Genomic DNA, 17,682 nt, shown 5'->3' with positions numbered 1-17,682 from the left:
GATTAATACTTGTGATTCTTAAATTATTTAAATAAGACAAGGGGAAAAGTGCTTTCATTACAGAAAAATATTTTTAATGTAGAAAAGATGAACATTTAGTAGCATAATGAAATATAAACCATTGCTATATACAGTAATAGACTTACTGTAATAAGAACAGCTATTCCTCCCCCAGATTCTTAGAATCTGGGCACACAGCATTCATTGCAGAAAGGAACCAGTCCGTGAAAACACATCAAAGAACCGTGTTACCATCAGAACCTGGACAGCTTGGATCAGAGGCTCCTACACCTCTTGGGGACTGAGCTGGCCAGTGCTGTCCGATGTTCTTCAGTCCAACTGGGTATTTTTCTTGTCCTGAACACCTGTGTGATGGTCCTGTCTTAGAATGTTCTTTGCCCTAACATGGGCATGTTTTATGTGCTTAATGGATGACAACAACAAATGGCTTTGAGTGAAGTCACCATGATTTAGGAAGTTGAAACCACAAATTCTTCATGTGGTAAAACTTCTAAGTACTATCATTGCACATTCACCAGTTAAAAGTTTGGTTTAAAAATACATTAGAATTGAACTTGATAGAGAGGAAAAGGCACTTAATACTGCAATTTCCAGAACATAATTTGTCTGTCTTCCCCTCCTGTGATGATACTGCTACACTGTTCATTCATCCATATGCATGTCACAGCACCTGAAAGAGATTTCCGTTAGAGAGGAGTGCAACCAAAGGCAGACATGGTGCCTGCCATGCTGACTTCTGAGTTCTGACACAGGAAGTAATCACCATACCTCGTATTCTTATTATAAACTATGTAAAGTTTAAAAACACTTGCTTCTACAGAGAACTTACAAGGAGTGAACCATTTTACTATGACTCTAAAAGCAAATGGTTGATGGAAACACACCTTGGCGAATGGTACAACAAGAAACATCGAGAAATTTATGGAATGGGAAGTGAGCAGCCTGTAGCCAGTCTTGTGATTTTATGCCTTTTCCATTGAAAGGTTCACATAAAAATTGTAGCTGCTAAAAATCCGCTTAACTGAAGGGGAAAGCATAGCTACATAATTTTAAGAGACAGGTTTAAGAAGAAATAAGGCATATGAAAATTGTATGAGAAGAGAGAGAGGAGGCAGTTACGTCTCAGTTCAAACAGTCCTTCAGATGACCAGGAGGATTCAGTGTAAGCAGATGACCCTGGATCTCCAGGAGAGCGTGCAGTGTAAGCACGCTACACTAGACCTCTAGGAGTTTGCAAGAGAGAAGGAAAAGGCAGCAGAAGAGCTTTCCACGATACTGTGCTCTATCCACACAGTGCTTTCAGTAAGATCTATATGGGATTCACTGCCAAACCCTCTCAAGCCTGGGGTATAGGAGTTGCAGCCTGACACCAGTAGGTAGGAGACCTTAGTTTTCCATGGTGCTTTATTTTTGCATTGTCTTTTGGTGACTGCACTATTTTAAAAACTCGGTTACCCAGCTTTGCCATAGTTTTTAATTCTCTATGTGGAAGTAAAGACTTCTTTCAGAGGCTTAAACAAATATAAACCTTAAGGAAACTAAAAGACATAACCATTGGCTAATCAGAATGTGCAGGGGAAATGTTAACGCAGAGAACACATGAGGTGGTGTCTGCCTAAGAGAGTCCTCCCTGTCAGAAATGAGGGTCTGTGTCAAAGGGCCCATCAGCAGATGAAAATAGCTGGACTCCACTCACCTGTGTGGCCCTGTATCCGCTCACTGACTTTTGCTCCAAGGAGGTCCCAAACAAGTAGCTCACCAGACCGACTTCCAGATAAGACGGAATTTCCATCCCAGACAAAGCACCTGCAAGCATGGTCAGGAGACAGTCCATCATAAAAGTATGTGACCCTGGTCAGGCATGACCAAATGAAATGATCACATATATATTGTAAATCTTATCGCTGCCACTTGGCAACTGTACCTCTGTGGTTCCTCTGAGGCCATGGAGGAGATGAGCATGCCTGTCTGCACATCAATCACATTTAGACAGCCATCTACTCCTGTGCTGAGGATGTGACGACTATCTGCCATAAAGACACACATGGAGCTGCTTCAGAAAGTGGCTTTAGTTCTGAATCTACTCCCTGTTTGATTTTCCTTGAGCTCCTTGTATTCTTGAAATGGTTTGTTTTGCTTTCAGTTTCTTAGATCCTATAATGAGTTGACCCTTTGATAATGAGTTCATTTCCATCATCCACGATGATTCCTCCAGGTGAAGAATTAAAAGCAGTATCCAATTTATAAATTACCAGTGCCAAAGTATATGTATCCAGGCAAAACCTCTCATCATCAGTAAGGAATGTTGTTCTATTAAATTAATTTTCAGAGTTCAAATGAACTGTCATTCGTCTTGGAAAGGATAACACCTACCTGGGCTAAAAGCAGCATCACATACTGTCCCTGAATGGCATGAGATCTGGTGTAATAAAGTGGCCGTAGTGAGGTCCCAAATATTCACCATGCCTTCTTTGGTGCCAGAAACTAACAATGTGCTTACAGCATTTAAATTGATAGTATTGACCTAAAAGAAATAGTGATAAATAATTGAGTCAGATTACTCATTAACTATGCGTATCCCAGGCTCATTAAACTATCCTCCCACAATGATAAAAATTAAACCACTGTGCAATGTGCTGGCACAGCTAATGTGATTGTATTACATCTTAGTAGCATTTTATCAAATGGCTATTTGTTTTAAACTGAAGTAAAGTTCTAAGGATGCTAGAAAAAATATAAGTATATGAAGTAATTCAGCGAGTTTTGGTGCTATTCTCAAATAGCCTAGAATAGTCTAAAAAAAAATTAAGTCTGTGGGAGTGTAGAGATGGCTCAGTGGTAATAACATGCACTGCTCTTGTAAGAGAACGTGCGCATGCGCGCGCGCGCACACACACACACACACACACACACACACACACACACAGAATTTTTAAATAAAGTTAAGTTCTTCCCTCCAACCTGCTGTCTGCAAATTCATCATCCTAATTGTAGACTTGCATTGATAAGTTCATCTGTGAATCCCTTTCCTGGCCTACATCAAGAACTGTGGTTTGGAAGAATTCTTTTCTTGGTCCAATTAAATAGCTCATTCACCTTTACCTGACCTAGCTCAGGTGGTGCATCTCCTGCATTGGCCCAATCTAAGGAAGGCCAGACTAACACACCAGACAACCAAAGAAGTCCACATGCCCAGGTCGATTCACAAAAATAAACAATGAAAGACGGCAGCACCATGTCTTCTCACTCACTAATCCTAGAGAAGTGTTCTCTACTCAGAACTCCCTAGATGAACTTTAGAATACAATTTAAAAGAACAATCATACATTTTTATCAAATAATTCATTTAAGAATTTAATGAAGACACAAACACTTCATATAAGTCCATGAACATAACAAACACCTGAGAGACATCCAAGAAACTTCAATAAAAATAATTTGGGACTTCAAAACGGAATTTAATAAAGAGATGGAAAAGGTGAAGAAAGATATAAGCCAAGATGGACTGAAAAATTCTATAACTCAAGAAAATTCAGAGAAAAATCTTCCAAGCAGAAGACAAAGAGGATCGACTTGAAGATCGAGGATCTTGATTAAATAACCAAAGAAAATGAAACTTTTAAAAACATACATGAAAGGAATTTACAGGAAATACAGAACACCATCAAAAGACCAAATCTTCAAATTATAGGTATAAATGAAGCACAGACCAGATCATGTAAGGAAACTTCCTCAATCTAAGAAAAGACCCGTACAAGAAGGTATGGGCACAAAAAGCACACAGAACCTCAACTAGGCAGAACCCAAAAAGAAACACCTCACAGTGTATCAGTCAAAACATTAAATGTACTAAACATAGAGAATAAACTGCAAGAGAAAAAACAAGTCACATGCAAAGGAGAACAAATCAGAATAATTCTAATTCTGCAATGGAAACTCTGAAAACTTGAAGAACTTGGAACAATGCAGTCCACGTTTGAAAAGCCCAACTGCCCACTTTTTACTGTATCCAGCAAAAGTGTCTACCTTAGTTGAAGGAGAAAGAAAAACTTTGCATGGTCTAAACATCTTGGCGGAAAAAACATATCCACTTAGCTGTGCTTAGTCACTCTAGATTGAAAAGAAATGAAGCCTAATTTAATAAAAACCAAGCAACTAAACACAAACCAGAAAGACAAATCAAACCTACTACAGTCTACACATTCATTTCAATAATAACTCTAAATATTAGTGGATTAAAAAAATCCATTATATGTTATTTACAAATAACGTCAGCTTTAAAGATAGGTACCACCTGAAAGGAATGGAAAAAGTATCCCAAGTAGATGGGATACAGAAGGAAACAGGTTTGCCATCCTAATATAAGAAAAGTAGATTAGACTAATCAAGGAGACAATGAAGGGTGCTTCATTCTAATCAAGGCATCAATTAGTCAGAAAAATATGACAATACTAAACATATATACACCAAACTTTGGTGTACCCAAACATACTAATAGAATTAAAAACAGATTAACACAGTTACAATGATAGTAGATAATTTTAGCAACCCACCTTCTTCCATAGATAAGTCATCTGGACAAGTAAGACAAAAAACCCAGAAACTTTAGGATGTTATCTGACTTCACACGATCATAACATAGCTATAGAATATTCTACCAAAATACCAATTAATATACATTATCTCAGCAGCACAAAGGAGCTTCTCTAAAACAGACAACATGCTGGCACATAAAGCAAATATTTAACTAGTCCAATGTATCCTATGCAACCATTGTGTAATAAAACATAAAATCAACAGCAAACAAAACTCTAAGTGAATAAACCCATGGAGATTTAACAACACAGTATTCAATGACGTATGGGTCAAAGAAGAAATAAAAGGAAGTATTCTTGAGAACAAGTGAGGATGAAGGCACAGCCCATGGGGCACACTGAAAGCAGAACTGTATATTTCAGTGTCTACATTAAAAATCAGAAGGCAGCTGGGCAGTGCTGGTGCATGCCTTTAATCCCACACTCTGGAGACAAAGGAAGGTAGATCTCTGTGAGTCTGGTCTACAGAGTAAGTTCTAGGACAACCAAGCCTACACAGAAAAACTGTCTTGAAAAGCAAAAACAAACAAACAAAAATCAGAAATCATAGATAACTTAATGATGCAATTCAAGAATTTAGAAAAACAAGAACAAACCAAGTGGCTTGTAAGAAATGATAAAAATCAAAACAAACTAATGACATACAAACAAAACAATACAAAGAATCAATGAACCTTAGAGCTAGTTCTTTGCCAGGCCCTTCATCCAGTTAACAAAAAAAGATGACCCATATTAACAGAATCAAGACTATGAAGGAAAAATTACAACAGATAATCAAAATATAGAACATGATAAGGCAATAATTTAAAAACCCGTAGTCCATTAAGTTGGAAAATCTAAAAGAAACAAATGAATTTCTTGACTCCTGTAAACTATCAAAGTTAAGCTAAGAGGAGATCAACAACCCAAACACATAAACAGGGGTAAGCTGAAACAGTAATGAAAGCCATCATTCTGACTAAAAATGTCCAAGCTCGATGGACTCACAGCACAACTACCAGATTTTCAAAGAACTACAACCAATACTTTTAAATTCTTCAAAAAATAAAGGATCACTCTCAAACTCTTTTCTGTGAAACCAATATTACTCTACGACCCAAACCAGGTAAAAACACAATAAAAAACAAAACTACACACCAATAACCCTTTTGAACATAAAATAAAACATCCTCAAGAGCATACTGGTAAACTGAATACAAGCATATATCCAAGATATCAAGTTGATGTTGTCCTGAAAATGCAGTTAGTTCAACACACTTAAGTAAATAAACATAGTAAGTCATATAAATGGACTTAAAGACAAAAAAACAACAACATTTCAATGGCCACATGTAGTGGGATACCATCCCACTACATTTGTATAAAGCTCAGCAATTGGGCTGTATGAGAGGCAGGTGGAGTGAGGAGAGGAAGAGGAGAAGGAAGAGGAGCAGCTTGGGAGAGATGTAGGAGCCATAGAGAGCCACGCATGAATTGAGAGCAGTCCTGGGTAACAACTTATATTTAGGTTAGTTGATTGGTTAACACTTCTAATTGTGTGGGCATCTTGTTATTTGAGCATTACCAAATACAGAAAGCTATTGGATAATCTTTAAACATTTGAGTCTCATTTCTACCAGGAACCGCGTGGATGGCAGGATGGTCTGGATTCAGCCTAGCCTTGTGGAGACAGTGTGGTAGATAGGCAGAGCCATCTCCCACACTGGTGTCTCATGGGTGCCAGGGCTGGTTTCTGGCTGGCTGTTTCTAGCTGTGGTGCACCCGTGGCCTGCTGCTTCCAGCTGTGGAGTGCTTGGCTTCAGGCTGCGAAGCATGGTGGCCTGAGCTAGGCAGAGCTGCCACTGCTTAGATGGCCAGCCTGCACAGCCTCATTTATTAAATATTAACTGTAACAGCCACAGAAACATCCTTTGTCAAAATGCAACATGCTTTCAGGATAAAAGTCCTAGCATAGTAGGGCTGGAGAGAATATACCTCAACATAACAAACACTCTATATGCCTAGTTTACAGCCAACATTATCCTATATGGAGAAAAATTTAAAGCAATCTTCTAATCAGGAACAAGATAGGGCTGTCTGCTACCCCAGTCCTTTTCAGTATAGTGCTAGAAGCACTAGCTGAAGATGAGGTAAGAAGAGAAAATGTAAAGGGTACAAACAGGAGAAGTTGTTAAATTACACCTGTTTGCAGATGGTTTGATACTGCACATAGGAGATCTCAAAATTTCTACCATAAAACTCAGAGAAAACAATTTCAGCAAAGTGGCAGGGTGCACAATCAACTTAAAAAAATCAGTAGCCTTTCTATACATCAGCAAACACTAGGACTTCCCTCTAGAGTAGCATCAAACACAGTAAGATATCTTTGAGTAAACCCAACCAAGGAGGTAAAAGACCTCTACAATGAAACCTTTAAATCTCTGAAGAAAATTTGAGAAAAAACATTTGAAAAATGGGAAGATACCCCACATTCATGATCAGTGTTATGAAAATGACCATCTCACCAAAGTAATTTATATAATCAATTTAATCCCAATCAAAATATCCACAACATCCTTCACAGAAAAACAAAAGAAAAACAAAAAACAAAACAAAAAAACCTCAGATCCAAGAGGAACTAGAAAAGACCCCAGATAGCCAAAACAATTCTGAAGAGACTGTTATTCTAGACTTGTAATAAAACTTGGTACTGGCACAAAAATAGACATGTAGATCAAAGGAATCAAAGAGTCACAAATATGAATATTAGTATTCATAACTACTGTCTTCTGATTATTTGACAAAACACAAGAAACATACCCTGCAGAAAGACAGCATCTTCTATAAGTGCTGGCAAAACTAGATGTCTACTCATGAAATTACACCTGTATCTATCCTGTTGCACAAAAATTAGATCCAACTGGATCAAAGACCTCAATTTTAAATCTGAAATGCTAAGCTTCTAGAAAACATAGGCAAGTACCCTAGAAGATACAGGTGCTAGAACTTTCTGAACATGACTCCATTAGCCAAGAGATTAAGACCAGCATTTGAAAAGCAAGACTACATAAAATTAAAAAGCTTCCATACAGCTAAGGAAACAGTCAACTGGGTAAATTAATATTCAGATTAATATTTGGATTAATATTTAGAATATAAAAGGAACTTAAAAAACAGAGTCAAGGAAACAAATGACTTGATTGAACAATGGACTAAGGATCTAAACGAGAAAGAATAAATAAAAATGGCTAAAAAAACTTCAAAAAGTGTACGTCATCCTTAGCAATTAGGGAAATGAAAATTTAAAACAACTCTGAGATTTCACCTCACCACAATCTGAATGTCTGAGACAACCAAGCAACTGACAAAGGAACCTGCATCACTGTTGGTGGGAATGCAGACTGGTGCAGCCACTCTGAAAATCAGTGTGGTGAATCCTCAAGAAACTGAAAATTAATCTACTAAATGACCAAGCTTTTTAATATATATATGCCCAAAGGCCTCTCGCATATATCCACAGATATATGCTTAGCCATGTCCATTACTGCCCTATTCACAAAAGCTAGGAAATGTAAACAACCTAAATGTTCTTCAACAGATAATTGGATAATGAAAACATGGTACTTATGTGGTACTTATATAATAGAATACTATTCAGCTGTAAAGAAAAATGAAATTTGCAGGTAAATCAATGGACCTAGAAAAGATTATATTGAGTGAGGAAACCAAGACCCAGAAAGATAGATGCCACATGTTCTTTTTCATCTGTAGTTCCTAGCTCGAAATCTTCAGATGTGAGTATATAACACAGAAACGGAGAAGTGGAAAGGAACCATATAAATATGTGTATGTAACAATTTTTTAAAAGAGACTATCAACTTGAAAGGCGGGCTTGGTAGGGACTTAAGGGAGTTTAGGTGAGAGGGATTAAAGGGAGGAAAGGGAGGGTAGAAAACGATGTGATTCTGTTTCAATTAAAAACATTTTAAAAAGTTAACTGAATAATAAATCATACGGTGGTGCCAAACTGCTTGAAGCAGGGCTGATCCATGATAGTTTGAAGGCTTTTTGGAATGAAAGATCTCTCCATTTGAATACCATCTTGAATTGAATACTGAGTATCTTTAATCTCATAATCTGAAGACTGAAAACTTAGCATCAATTCACAGCTGCTGAACAAAAGCAGTACTGTACACTACAGCCTAGGACACAGTAGAATGACTCAAAAAACCAAACCAAATAAAAATAAAACAAACAGGAACAAACTGTACTTTGGCTTTGCTACTAGGCTGTGCATTGTTGGCCATCCCAGACAGCTTGTCACTGTTCTCAGCTTTGGGATAGGTATCTCCTGAACAGATGGTCCCTTCACCTTCTAGGTCAGAAAGCATGAAGATACCGAGTCGCACCTTAGAACTGACATTTTGAAAATAAATTGGAAACAGAAGCTAATTCTCAGGGAAATCTACAAAGGAACAAATTAGAGAGGGAAAGAAAGGCAGACTCAAATACCTAACAGGGTCATCCAGAGAGCTTGCCTACAATCCCTAATATGCAAAAGAAAATGAGGGGAAAACCCCCCGTACACACATCCAAGTACTCCCCACCCGCCCCCCCAGACCTAGAGCTCTGCTGTTGGACTCACGCTGACATCGTGTTCAAGCTCAGCCAGTAAGTCAAACTGGTGTCTTTTTGTCCCTGGCATTTCTGCAGGAATACCGGACCACACCTAGGACAGAACACATTGCGAAGGTCGTTTTAAACCTTAATACAAAATTCTCAACACATTTGAAAAAAACCTCCCATCCAGCCTGCCTGTCAATGGATGCTGGGACAGGTTCAGTTTCTCCCCAGGGACCTCTTTCCCACTAGTACACACCTACCTGTGTCCACATCCATCCCCTGAATGTGCTGCTCTGTACAGTTGAAGCACTGTGTCAATCAAGAGAATGTGAATGCAGAAGTCTGGTTGTGTCTAATAATGTTTCAAGGAGTAAGTACCCTGAGCCTCCAAGTTACTAACATTATATACAGGAAACATATCTATAAGGTTGGAGAAAAAATTCTGGCAAGCTCTGCAAAGAACACATTTTTTTTTTCTTTCATCTTGTACACAGAATCAAACTGGAAACCTAAGGTGAGGAGCATTGGAGCAGCTTGTATGAGTCTCAAGAGAAGGTCTGTGGTATCCTCAGCCCAGAAACAGTGAATGTGGACATGGATGCCTGCCTCACACCTAAACACACTGATCTTTCAGTGATTCCTCAACTTAACTTGAACTGTTAAATTAACTGATCAACTAGTAGTTCCAGTCATCAAGCAAGAAGAACCCTGATTCTGTTTCTGAACAATAGGTCTGTCAACACCAAGGTAAACACACTGCAGAAATGCATAGTGAAACCCTATTATTGAAGAGACAACACATTTGTATTGAAGGATATAAGAAATCAAATTGGAAATGACCTAGAAATTTCTTCCCTGCTAGCTAGCTTTCACTGTTAGTCACTGGAGGTGAATAGATTCATACAACAGTGGACCCTGTGTGCTATTAGACTGATCTGCCAGTCAAAGTACATCTACTTTGTACAACAATGACTTTCCAACTGGATCTGAAGCCTACTCCAGAAGGAGGAATTAATGTCTTGTCCTATTAATCTGGTCAAAAGCCCAAAGCTGGGGAAGTCCAAGGCCTTAGGTGAAAGCCTATTACTGCTGATTTGCTAAAGAGCTTAGTTGTCAATCTGCTGTCTAAATATATACGTTTAGACCCATAGATAGGTGCTGCCCTTAACCTTGTTCAAAGAAGCTGCTTCCTGAAGTACAAAGAAGGTCCTAACAGTCTTCAGGATGGGCAGGAGTGTCATGAAATATTGTCTCCCATGAACTCACAGCAGCTGTGGCTGCCTGCATGAGACTTCCACAAGATTCTATTATGAATAGGAGGGGCCCCGTGAGGCTCTAATCCTAGCTATGAAACTACTGGCAACTTGTTGGGTTGAGATGCCATTTTCCTTCAAGGGTGTGGCATCTGATGGGTTACTCAAGCTCTTGTGGATGGCCTACATCCATTTTCCATGCAGGCAACACTAATTGGAGTCTGGGTTTAAAAGAAAAGGAGGATTTGAAGTTGGGAGGGGGAAGTACTAACAAAGTCCAGGGTAAAAAGAAGAGGAGATTTCTGTTGGATATGATCAAAATACATTATCTGCGTGTATAAAACTATCAAAAATTTTTAAAAAGTTATTTAAGAAAAGGCAATAATATATCTTTATATATCATTTACACACTTTCTGAAAACGTGAAATGATTGAATATTGATAGGAAGTTGAATGGCTCACAATATTTTATGGTCAAACATTTTCAGTTAAAAAGTGTATGTAAACCTTCACAGTAGAGTCCCACGAGGCAGAATACAGCCTGTCATTATGCCAACGGATCTTACTGACAGCATCATCATGTCCCATCAGAGTGTCCTGGCGTCTTCCAAATGCTATGGAATAAAAATAGCTAAAAGATAACAACAACTATTAAAATAATATCCAAGCTTAACTTTAAGATTCTTAAACATGCATTTAAGAAACAAATACTGTTTCTTAAATTCTAAACTACTGAGGCTTGCTGCAATTACAAATTTATTGCTCTTGTATTATTAAGTGAAAAATATTCAATGTTTTAATTTGAAATTAGATTATTTCCCAACTGTCTTAGCTACATTTCACCTGAGTTTAAAAGCTAGAAAAATAGATTCTAACTGGAGAAATACTTACACTAACATAATGGCATCTGAATCCAGTAATACTGTCCTCATCCCTAGTGTGTATTTTCTAGTGGAAGGCCCTTTATCCCTCATATCTACATGTGAGACAGCCACTAAGTATGCAGATTTATTACAAAGAAGCAGGCACGGATACATACACGTTGTTATCCCAAGAAGAGCTTATGACAGTGGTGTCTCCTGGCAAAAGTAAACAAGATGATAAAGCCTGAAATAGAAAAGGTTTGATATCAAACATTTGCAGTAATTAGTAGATCCATCACTGGTATGCTAAGATTGATGTGAGAGTCTTCCTAGAGTGACTTTCCTCCTAACTACCCAGGGCTCAGAGCTGGCTAAGTCTCCATGTAGTGCTTTCTCCCAAATGCTCAATTTGCCAGAATACACTGATCCATCTTGATGCCTCTTTGCTCGCACAGGGCTGGAGGAATGTTGCTAATCTGGAATAGATCATGGCGGGAGGGTAATTCTTAAGAATGAAATAAATGCCCCTCTCTGTTTGGCAAACATGTGGCTATGCAAATTATACAAGGTTCTTAATGAAATTTCAAAATCTCCTGGAGGATTGATATTAAAAATCAGGCACATTCTTTAATAACTTGTTTTATAGCACTGAGCAATCAGAAGTGCCTAAATTATTTAAGTAGTACAGAACTACTTCTTTTCTGATAGCTAAAAGAAAGGATAGACTTATTAAGGAGAATTCTACTGGGTATTCAAGATTTTTGGTTAAAATGAAATGACACTAGTATTAAAAAAAAGAAGCAAGTAGAAACTAGCCCTCCCTCCCCTCCCTCCCTTATGCCATCCCTCCTTCCGCATCCAGGATGCAGGCAAGGCCTTGCTCATGCTAGGCAAATGCTCAAATCCTCAATGGACTTCTACCATAACGCTGATAAATGAACTTACCATATTTGAAAATGATATACTTCTTTGTAGCATTTTGGATTCCTTAGAAAACATCTTCAAAGTGGAATCTAAGAGTTAGAACATAAATACAAAAGACTTCCTAAGATGCCAAACGATAGCTGCCCCTGCTTACTTACTGCTGGAGGGCAGCATCAGCGTCTTTTCACAGACAACTAAGTATGTATAGACAGAACAGTCTGAGACCTTGCCAGCACTAAGATCCTCTGAGCTATAGCTTCATGATCAGCTGAAACCCCACAGTCTCAGCACAGACAAGATATACCACGGCATTTCCAAACTCCTACTTCATATACAGTGAAGCCCCACACATAAGTGAGTGCAAAGAGGGAGGCAGAAACCTTAATTTAAACTTAAACCTAAGTTTAAGGAAGATTTACAGGTGTGTGTTTGTTTCTTTGTTTTGTTTTTACACGCATGTATGTGAATACGACATGTGTCATGTGTGTCTGCTGCCTGTGAAGGCCAAAAGGTTGTTGGATTCCTTAGAACTGGAGTTCTAGATGGTTATGAACTAGCATGTGTGTGCTGGGAACCAAACCCATGTTCTCTAAAGAGTAGCTAATATTTTAAACCACTGAGCAATCTCTGCAGGCCCGATTTTTATTTTAAGAAAACAAAGATTTTGGCAATAGAAGTAATTTTTAAAAATGAATGGCCTAATTATAGAGTGACATTCTTGTTCTGAACTACTTACAGATGAGAAGTACTTTTATTCATTTTTCCTTTCTACTGAGGAAGAAAAATGTTTTGTTGTATAAGGAATAGTGCTTAAGGCAGGCAGTGAAAATCCTGAGCTTAGCCTAACACACTCCTGTTTTATAAAGCTACAGACAGAGTAGCGTTTGAGTTGAAAAGAAAAGCAGGATTGAAGATTAAACTGGAAGGGAGCAGGGTGCAGACACAGAGTCTTAAATGTGCCTCTCAGATGCTCTTAGTCCCTGTGGCAGATCAGATGCCAATCAAGTGAGTACATTGGCTGGGAGAATTACTAACTCATAAAAGAATAATAATGCAGGAATTAAGATGCTCAAATGTTTAATGTCCTTGACTAAGATACTGTGCAAATTTACCAATACAAACTCTTATGAATCCAGAAGAGAGGCTCAGTGACAGAGCAGTCGCCTACCATGGGGCAAAAGCCTCAGAAACAACCTTCAGTACTGCAAACAAACCCTAGACTCACAACTTACTTTAATGTTGCTACAGATATTCCATGATGCATAACCTACTTCCTGTCTATTCAACATGGTACACTGTCAGAATGAAATTTAAAGAAATTTCTTCTCTACAATAAAACTTCACATTTCAACCTAATCTTTGCAACTGAATTGATGGGACAATGTATAAACCTGGAGCCTCAGGGAGACTTTCCTTACCATTAACTTGAAAACAAACACAGAAGACAAAACACAACAGCACGTGACCTTTTCTTGAGGGGTGGTATTAATCTTGGGACATTCTCCCAATTGCTTTTGATTCTTTTGGGCAGGTCTGAGTGCTAACCACAAAGTCTACTGAAGACAATTTGACCATTTTACAGAACCAAAAAGCAGCCACGACACTTTTCGTGAAACCAACTATGCTCTCCTGCTTCTTAGAAGTTGCCAGGTTAAAGACAGCATAAACGCTAATCTCACAGGTGGTGTGTCCCAAGGATGTTCACAAAACCTAAGCACACTGTGTATCTGGGGAAGAAATCTTAACCTCGAGGCAAATATCACTAAGCCAGTGATATAAATCCTGAAAATCCAAACTTCAGAAATTGAAACAAAAATACAATTTTGACTTTAATGAAAATCTGGCCTTTTAACCTAGCAAGTTCACAAAGCAGTGGTACAACGCTTACTAAGCTGGGGGAGATCTGAAGTGTGATGGTCATAAACGTAAAGTTCATGGTTTACAAGGTCACGTAAGTACAAAAATGTGAAAGATTTGACAGACCATGTCAGAGAAACCCTGCTAACCGCTAGTTCTCAACCTTCCTAGCGCTGTGAGCCTTTAGTACAATTCCTCATGTTGCTGAAAGCCACGTCCATAAATCATTTTCATTGCTACTTCTTAACTGTAATTTTGCTACTCTTATGACTTGTAATGTAAACATCTGATATTCAGGATATCCCGTGGAAAGATCATCTGACCCCCAAAGGGGTTGCAACCCAAAGGTTGAGAACCACTTCACTAGTGTCTTTGTTAAAGGACACAAGTGTCTGCTGGCTGATTAATGGTCAACACAGCAGCTGGAAATCTTCAAAATGGAGGCGGATGTCTTCCTCCTTCCAGAGCAGCATTGTAGGCACCCTGATTGTTCAGTGTGGCATCCTACACATTCATTCTGTACACACTGGACAAAGTTCTATTTTATGGAATCCAAGATGTAATGTGAAAAGTATGAAATGCCACAGATAACAAGCCACAGTAACAAAATGTGGTAGCAGTGACTCATCTACCTGGATGTGGTTAGCTGTACAGTATCATTTCTAACCTCCATGCATGGAGACTACAGTTTCCTGTGGGAATCCAGGACTGAGAAGAGGAGCTTTGTGGAAAAGAATCACTAGCTCAGTCAGAACTGGCTGTTTTGATGCTAAAGCTGAGCAATTCTATTCCCCTTTCACTGGGACATACTTCAATTAACAATGCTACACACATCTCCAGGAAAATACACATGCTGTAAGAAATGAATATTGCTAATGTTTTTATAGATCAGGATAGCCAAAGTCCAATGTATCATTAAGATATAGTTTTAAGTCTTATCAATAAGGCACGGGTAAATTATCAATATATGAATTCAATGCCATGCTATATCCTGCAAAAAAAAAAAAAAAGAGCTATATGTCAAGGTAAACCTAGCAGCAAATCTCCACTCCACAAGCTAACATGCTTCACCACAACAGCCCAGGACTGCCTCAGCTCTGGCTACTACTCCACACCATTCTGAGCTCTGTAGGCCACACAACACACATGTGACCCCTTGAAGTAAGATAGCCTGGAGTAAGCAAGGCCATGGCCAAGAGACAGTTCCTGCCTTGTGACTTCACCCAGGAAACCATGGCAGCTTCAGGAAGCTTTTCGTTTTTTGACAAACTACAACCAATGTTTTCTAAAGTCTATTTTCTGTGGAGGCAGCACACGCCAGTAAAGCTTAGCTCAGACTCTGCTTGCAGCTGAACAGCTTTTCAGGCAGGAAGACATACCTTGTGAGGTGGTAAAGACTGAAGACCCATTGCAAGACACTGCTATCCCTGTAACCGCCCTGTTGAAAACCAAAGTTTATAGATCACTGTTAGCTAAGTGCGAGGACACCTGCTCCACTTCATTTTGTCTGAGTGGCTTCTTCACTTGAACTGTTCTCTGCTTGTCTCTGCCTCCACAAGCTCTTCCTTCGCAATGCCCACCTTTGCTCAGACAATACCCTGCTACTAGAAAACATTTCCCCTCTTTGCTCTCCAAGCTGCAGCAGACAATGCTGAACATGTTTCTGGCAAGTGCAAACTGCTTCTCCTACAATCCTGCCTTACCTGACCATCCCCAAGGTGATGGCACTTACTCTTTCCCATCGCTGGCTTCATTTCATTCAGAATACACTGTCCCTAGTGTCTGCCACTGGTGTACATATGTGGGTCTTGTAGCCCCCTTAACGAACATCCAAGGTCAATCATTAACTGTTACTTGTATAAGAATTAGAGGTTTATTCACACCTTCACTGTATTATCTTGGACTGTAATGTCCCTTCCTAGATGCCTTTGGAAGGGGATTAAGGGAAGAAAAGCTAGCATGTGTCTGTGTGGGGGTGTGCATGTAGAGTCCCACAGCTGATGCCAGATGTTTCCCTTGATGGCTCTTCACTTACTTTATTGAAGCAGAGTCAGTCTCTCCTTGAATCTCCAGCTAGCCAGCTTGCCCAGGGACCCTCTATCTCTGTTTCTAGAGTTCTGAGATTACAGATGGTTACCCTACCTTCCTGGCTTCTAGGGACCTAAATTCCAGCCCTGACACTTGCACGGCCTTACCATTATTATTACTATTATTATTTTATTATTATTTTATTATTATTATTATTATTAAAGAGGTACTTCTTCCTACACTTTCAGTAAATTCAAAGCTTGATGACAAACATTCTTGTTTCGTAATTTCCTACGTTTTAAGATTTTAGGGGTGGTATGTACAGCTTAGAGGTACAAAACTACAGGCTGTCTGCAGCCCAATCTCATCCTAGAACAACATATGACAGAAACGATAGTATGAGAGAGCATGGTAGCCCAAACTCATTTTCCTTTGCTACATGGACTTCACATCACAAATCCCTGCACACATTTTGCAGGCTAGAAACCACAGAAGGAAATTGGATGGACACTTTCCCACGTGACTTGTCTTTTATAGTTTACTCCCATGCCAAACCCCAGGGTTTATATAAGACTAGGGGTTCTCAACTTTCCTAATGCTGTGACCCTTTAATACAGTTCATCAAGTTGTGGTAACCCCCCCACTATAACATTATTTTTATTATTTTATAGCAATTTCATAACTGTACGTTTGGTATAGTTATAAACTGTAATGTAAATATCCAATGTGACCCCCAAAGGGGTTGTGACCCACAGGTTGAGAACTGCTCGATTAGAAGCCATACGAGGTACTCTTACTCTTTGTGGACCTTGTACTGCTCGTGTAGCTGCAACTTGGTGATATTGTTCCAGGCCAGAGTTTTGCTTTCCTCAGTCAGGTCTTCAAATGACTCCTCCCCTGGAGAAACTACATGAAACAAGCGCTAAGTGAGTCAGTAAACTACAGAAAGGCAACTCTTTCAGATCCACAGGATATTCTGTTGATGTTAAGGAACCAAGAAAACCCAGCAAAATATGCTTTCAAAGGGACTTATCATACAGCCCAATATTAGCCAAGAAAAAAAAATTATACATAGATCATTGCATTGAAAGCTCCAGGCTTCCCAGTGTTTGCAAAGTCCAGACTTGACCAGTTGCTTAGGCATCACAGGAAATAAAAATCTGAGTGGCCATTTCCTTTTCAGCCCCTTTCTTTGGAAAACCCAACAGTTGCTTAGGAACACTGATGCTTTATTTTGGTTTTGAAGATGAGAAAGAAAACAAGAACTCAAATAAGGGTTCTTGTTCCTCAAGGGAAGAAGTAAAGCTCTCACTTCTGCATGAAGAGAAGCTGGAGTATTCACCTGTCTAAGGTGGGCACACAATGGTGGTTGTGACTGAGGAGGGCAATAACCTGACTTTACCCTGCATGTCTTCACGTGTACTTCCCTGTATGTCTACACGTGTACTTCCCTGTATGTCTACATGTGAACTTCCCTGTATGTCTACATGTATACTTCCCTGTATGTCTACATGTGTACTTCCCTGTATGTCTACATGT

General features: G+C 39.1%; 1 protein-coding gene across 4 annotated transcripts in view; it reads right to left on the bottom strand.

The window, feature by feature from the left end:
- Positions 1–52: 52 nt before the first annotated feature.
- The window catches only part of Nsmaf (neutral sphingomyelinase activation associated factor), a 53,575-nt gene continuing 35,945 nt past the window's right edge, over positions 53–17,682 (bottom strand). For 2 of the 4 annotated variants that reach the window (XM_028769168.1, XM_028769178.1), the window contains exons 22-31: positions 16,941–17,049; positions 15,495–15,553; positions 12,280–12,347; positions 11,511–11,578; positions 10,979–11,102; positions 9,241–9,324; positions 2,395–2,545; positions 1,946–2,048; positions 1,718–1,827; positions 53–691 (exon numbers count right to left, since the gene is read on the bottom strand). In XM_028769168.1, coding sequence (XP_028625001.1) covers positions 597–691; positions 1,718–1,827; positions 1,946–2,048; positions 2,395–2,545; positions 9,241–9,324; positions 10,979–11,102; positions 11,511–11,578; positions 12,280–12,347; positions 15,495–15,553; positions 16,941–17,049 — 971 coding nt within the window. In that variant the 3' untranslated portion in view covers positions 53–596. Of the gene's footprint in view, positions 692–726; positions 1,828–1,945; positions 2,049–2,394; positions 2,546–9,240; positions 9,325–10,978; positions 11,103–11,510; positions 11,579–12,279; positions 12,348–15,494; positions 15,554–16,940; positions 17,050–17,682 lie in introns of those variants that run through there. The other 2 variants (XM_028769197.1, XM_028769188.1) reach the window with 2 other exon arrangements.

The sequence above is a fragment of the Grammomys surdaster genome, unplaced genomic scaffold (genome assembly GCF_004785775.1).
Source record: "Grammomys surdaster isolate TR1022 unplaced genomic scaffold, NIH_TR_1.0 64, whole genome shotgun sequence".
In the NCBI taxonomy this organism is placed as follows: Eukaryota; Metazoa; Chordata; class Mammalia; order Rodentia; family Muridae; genus Grammomys; species Grammomys surdaster.
Note: the sequence above shows the minus strand (reverse complement) of the source record. Positions and strands in the feature narration are given on the sequence as shown.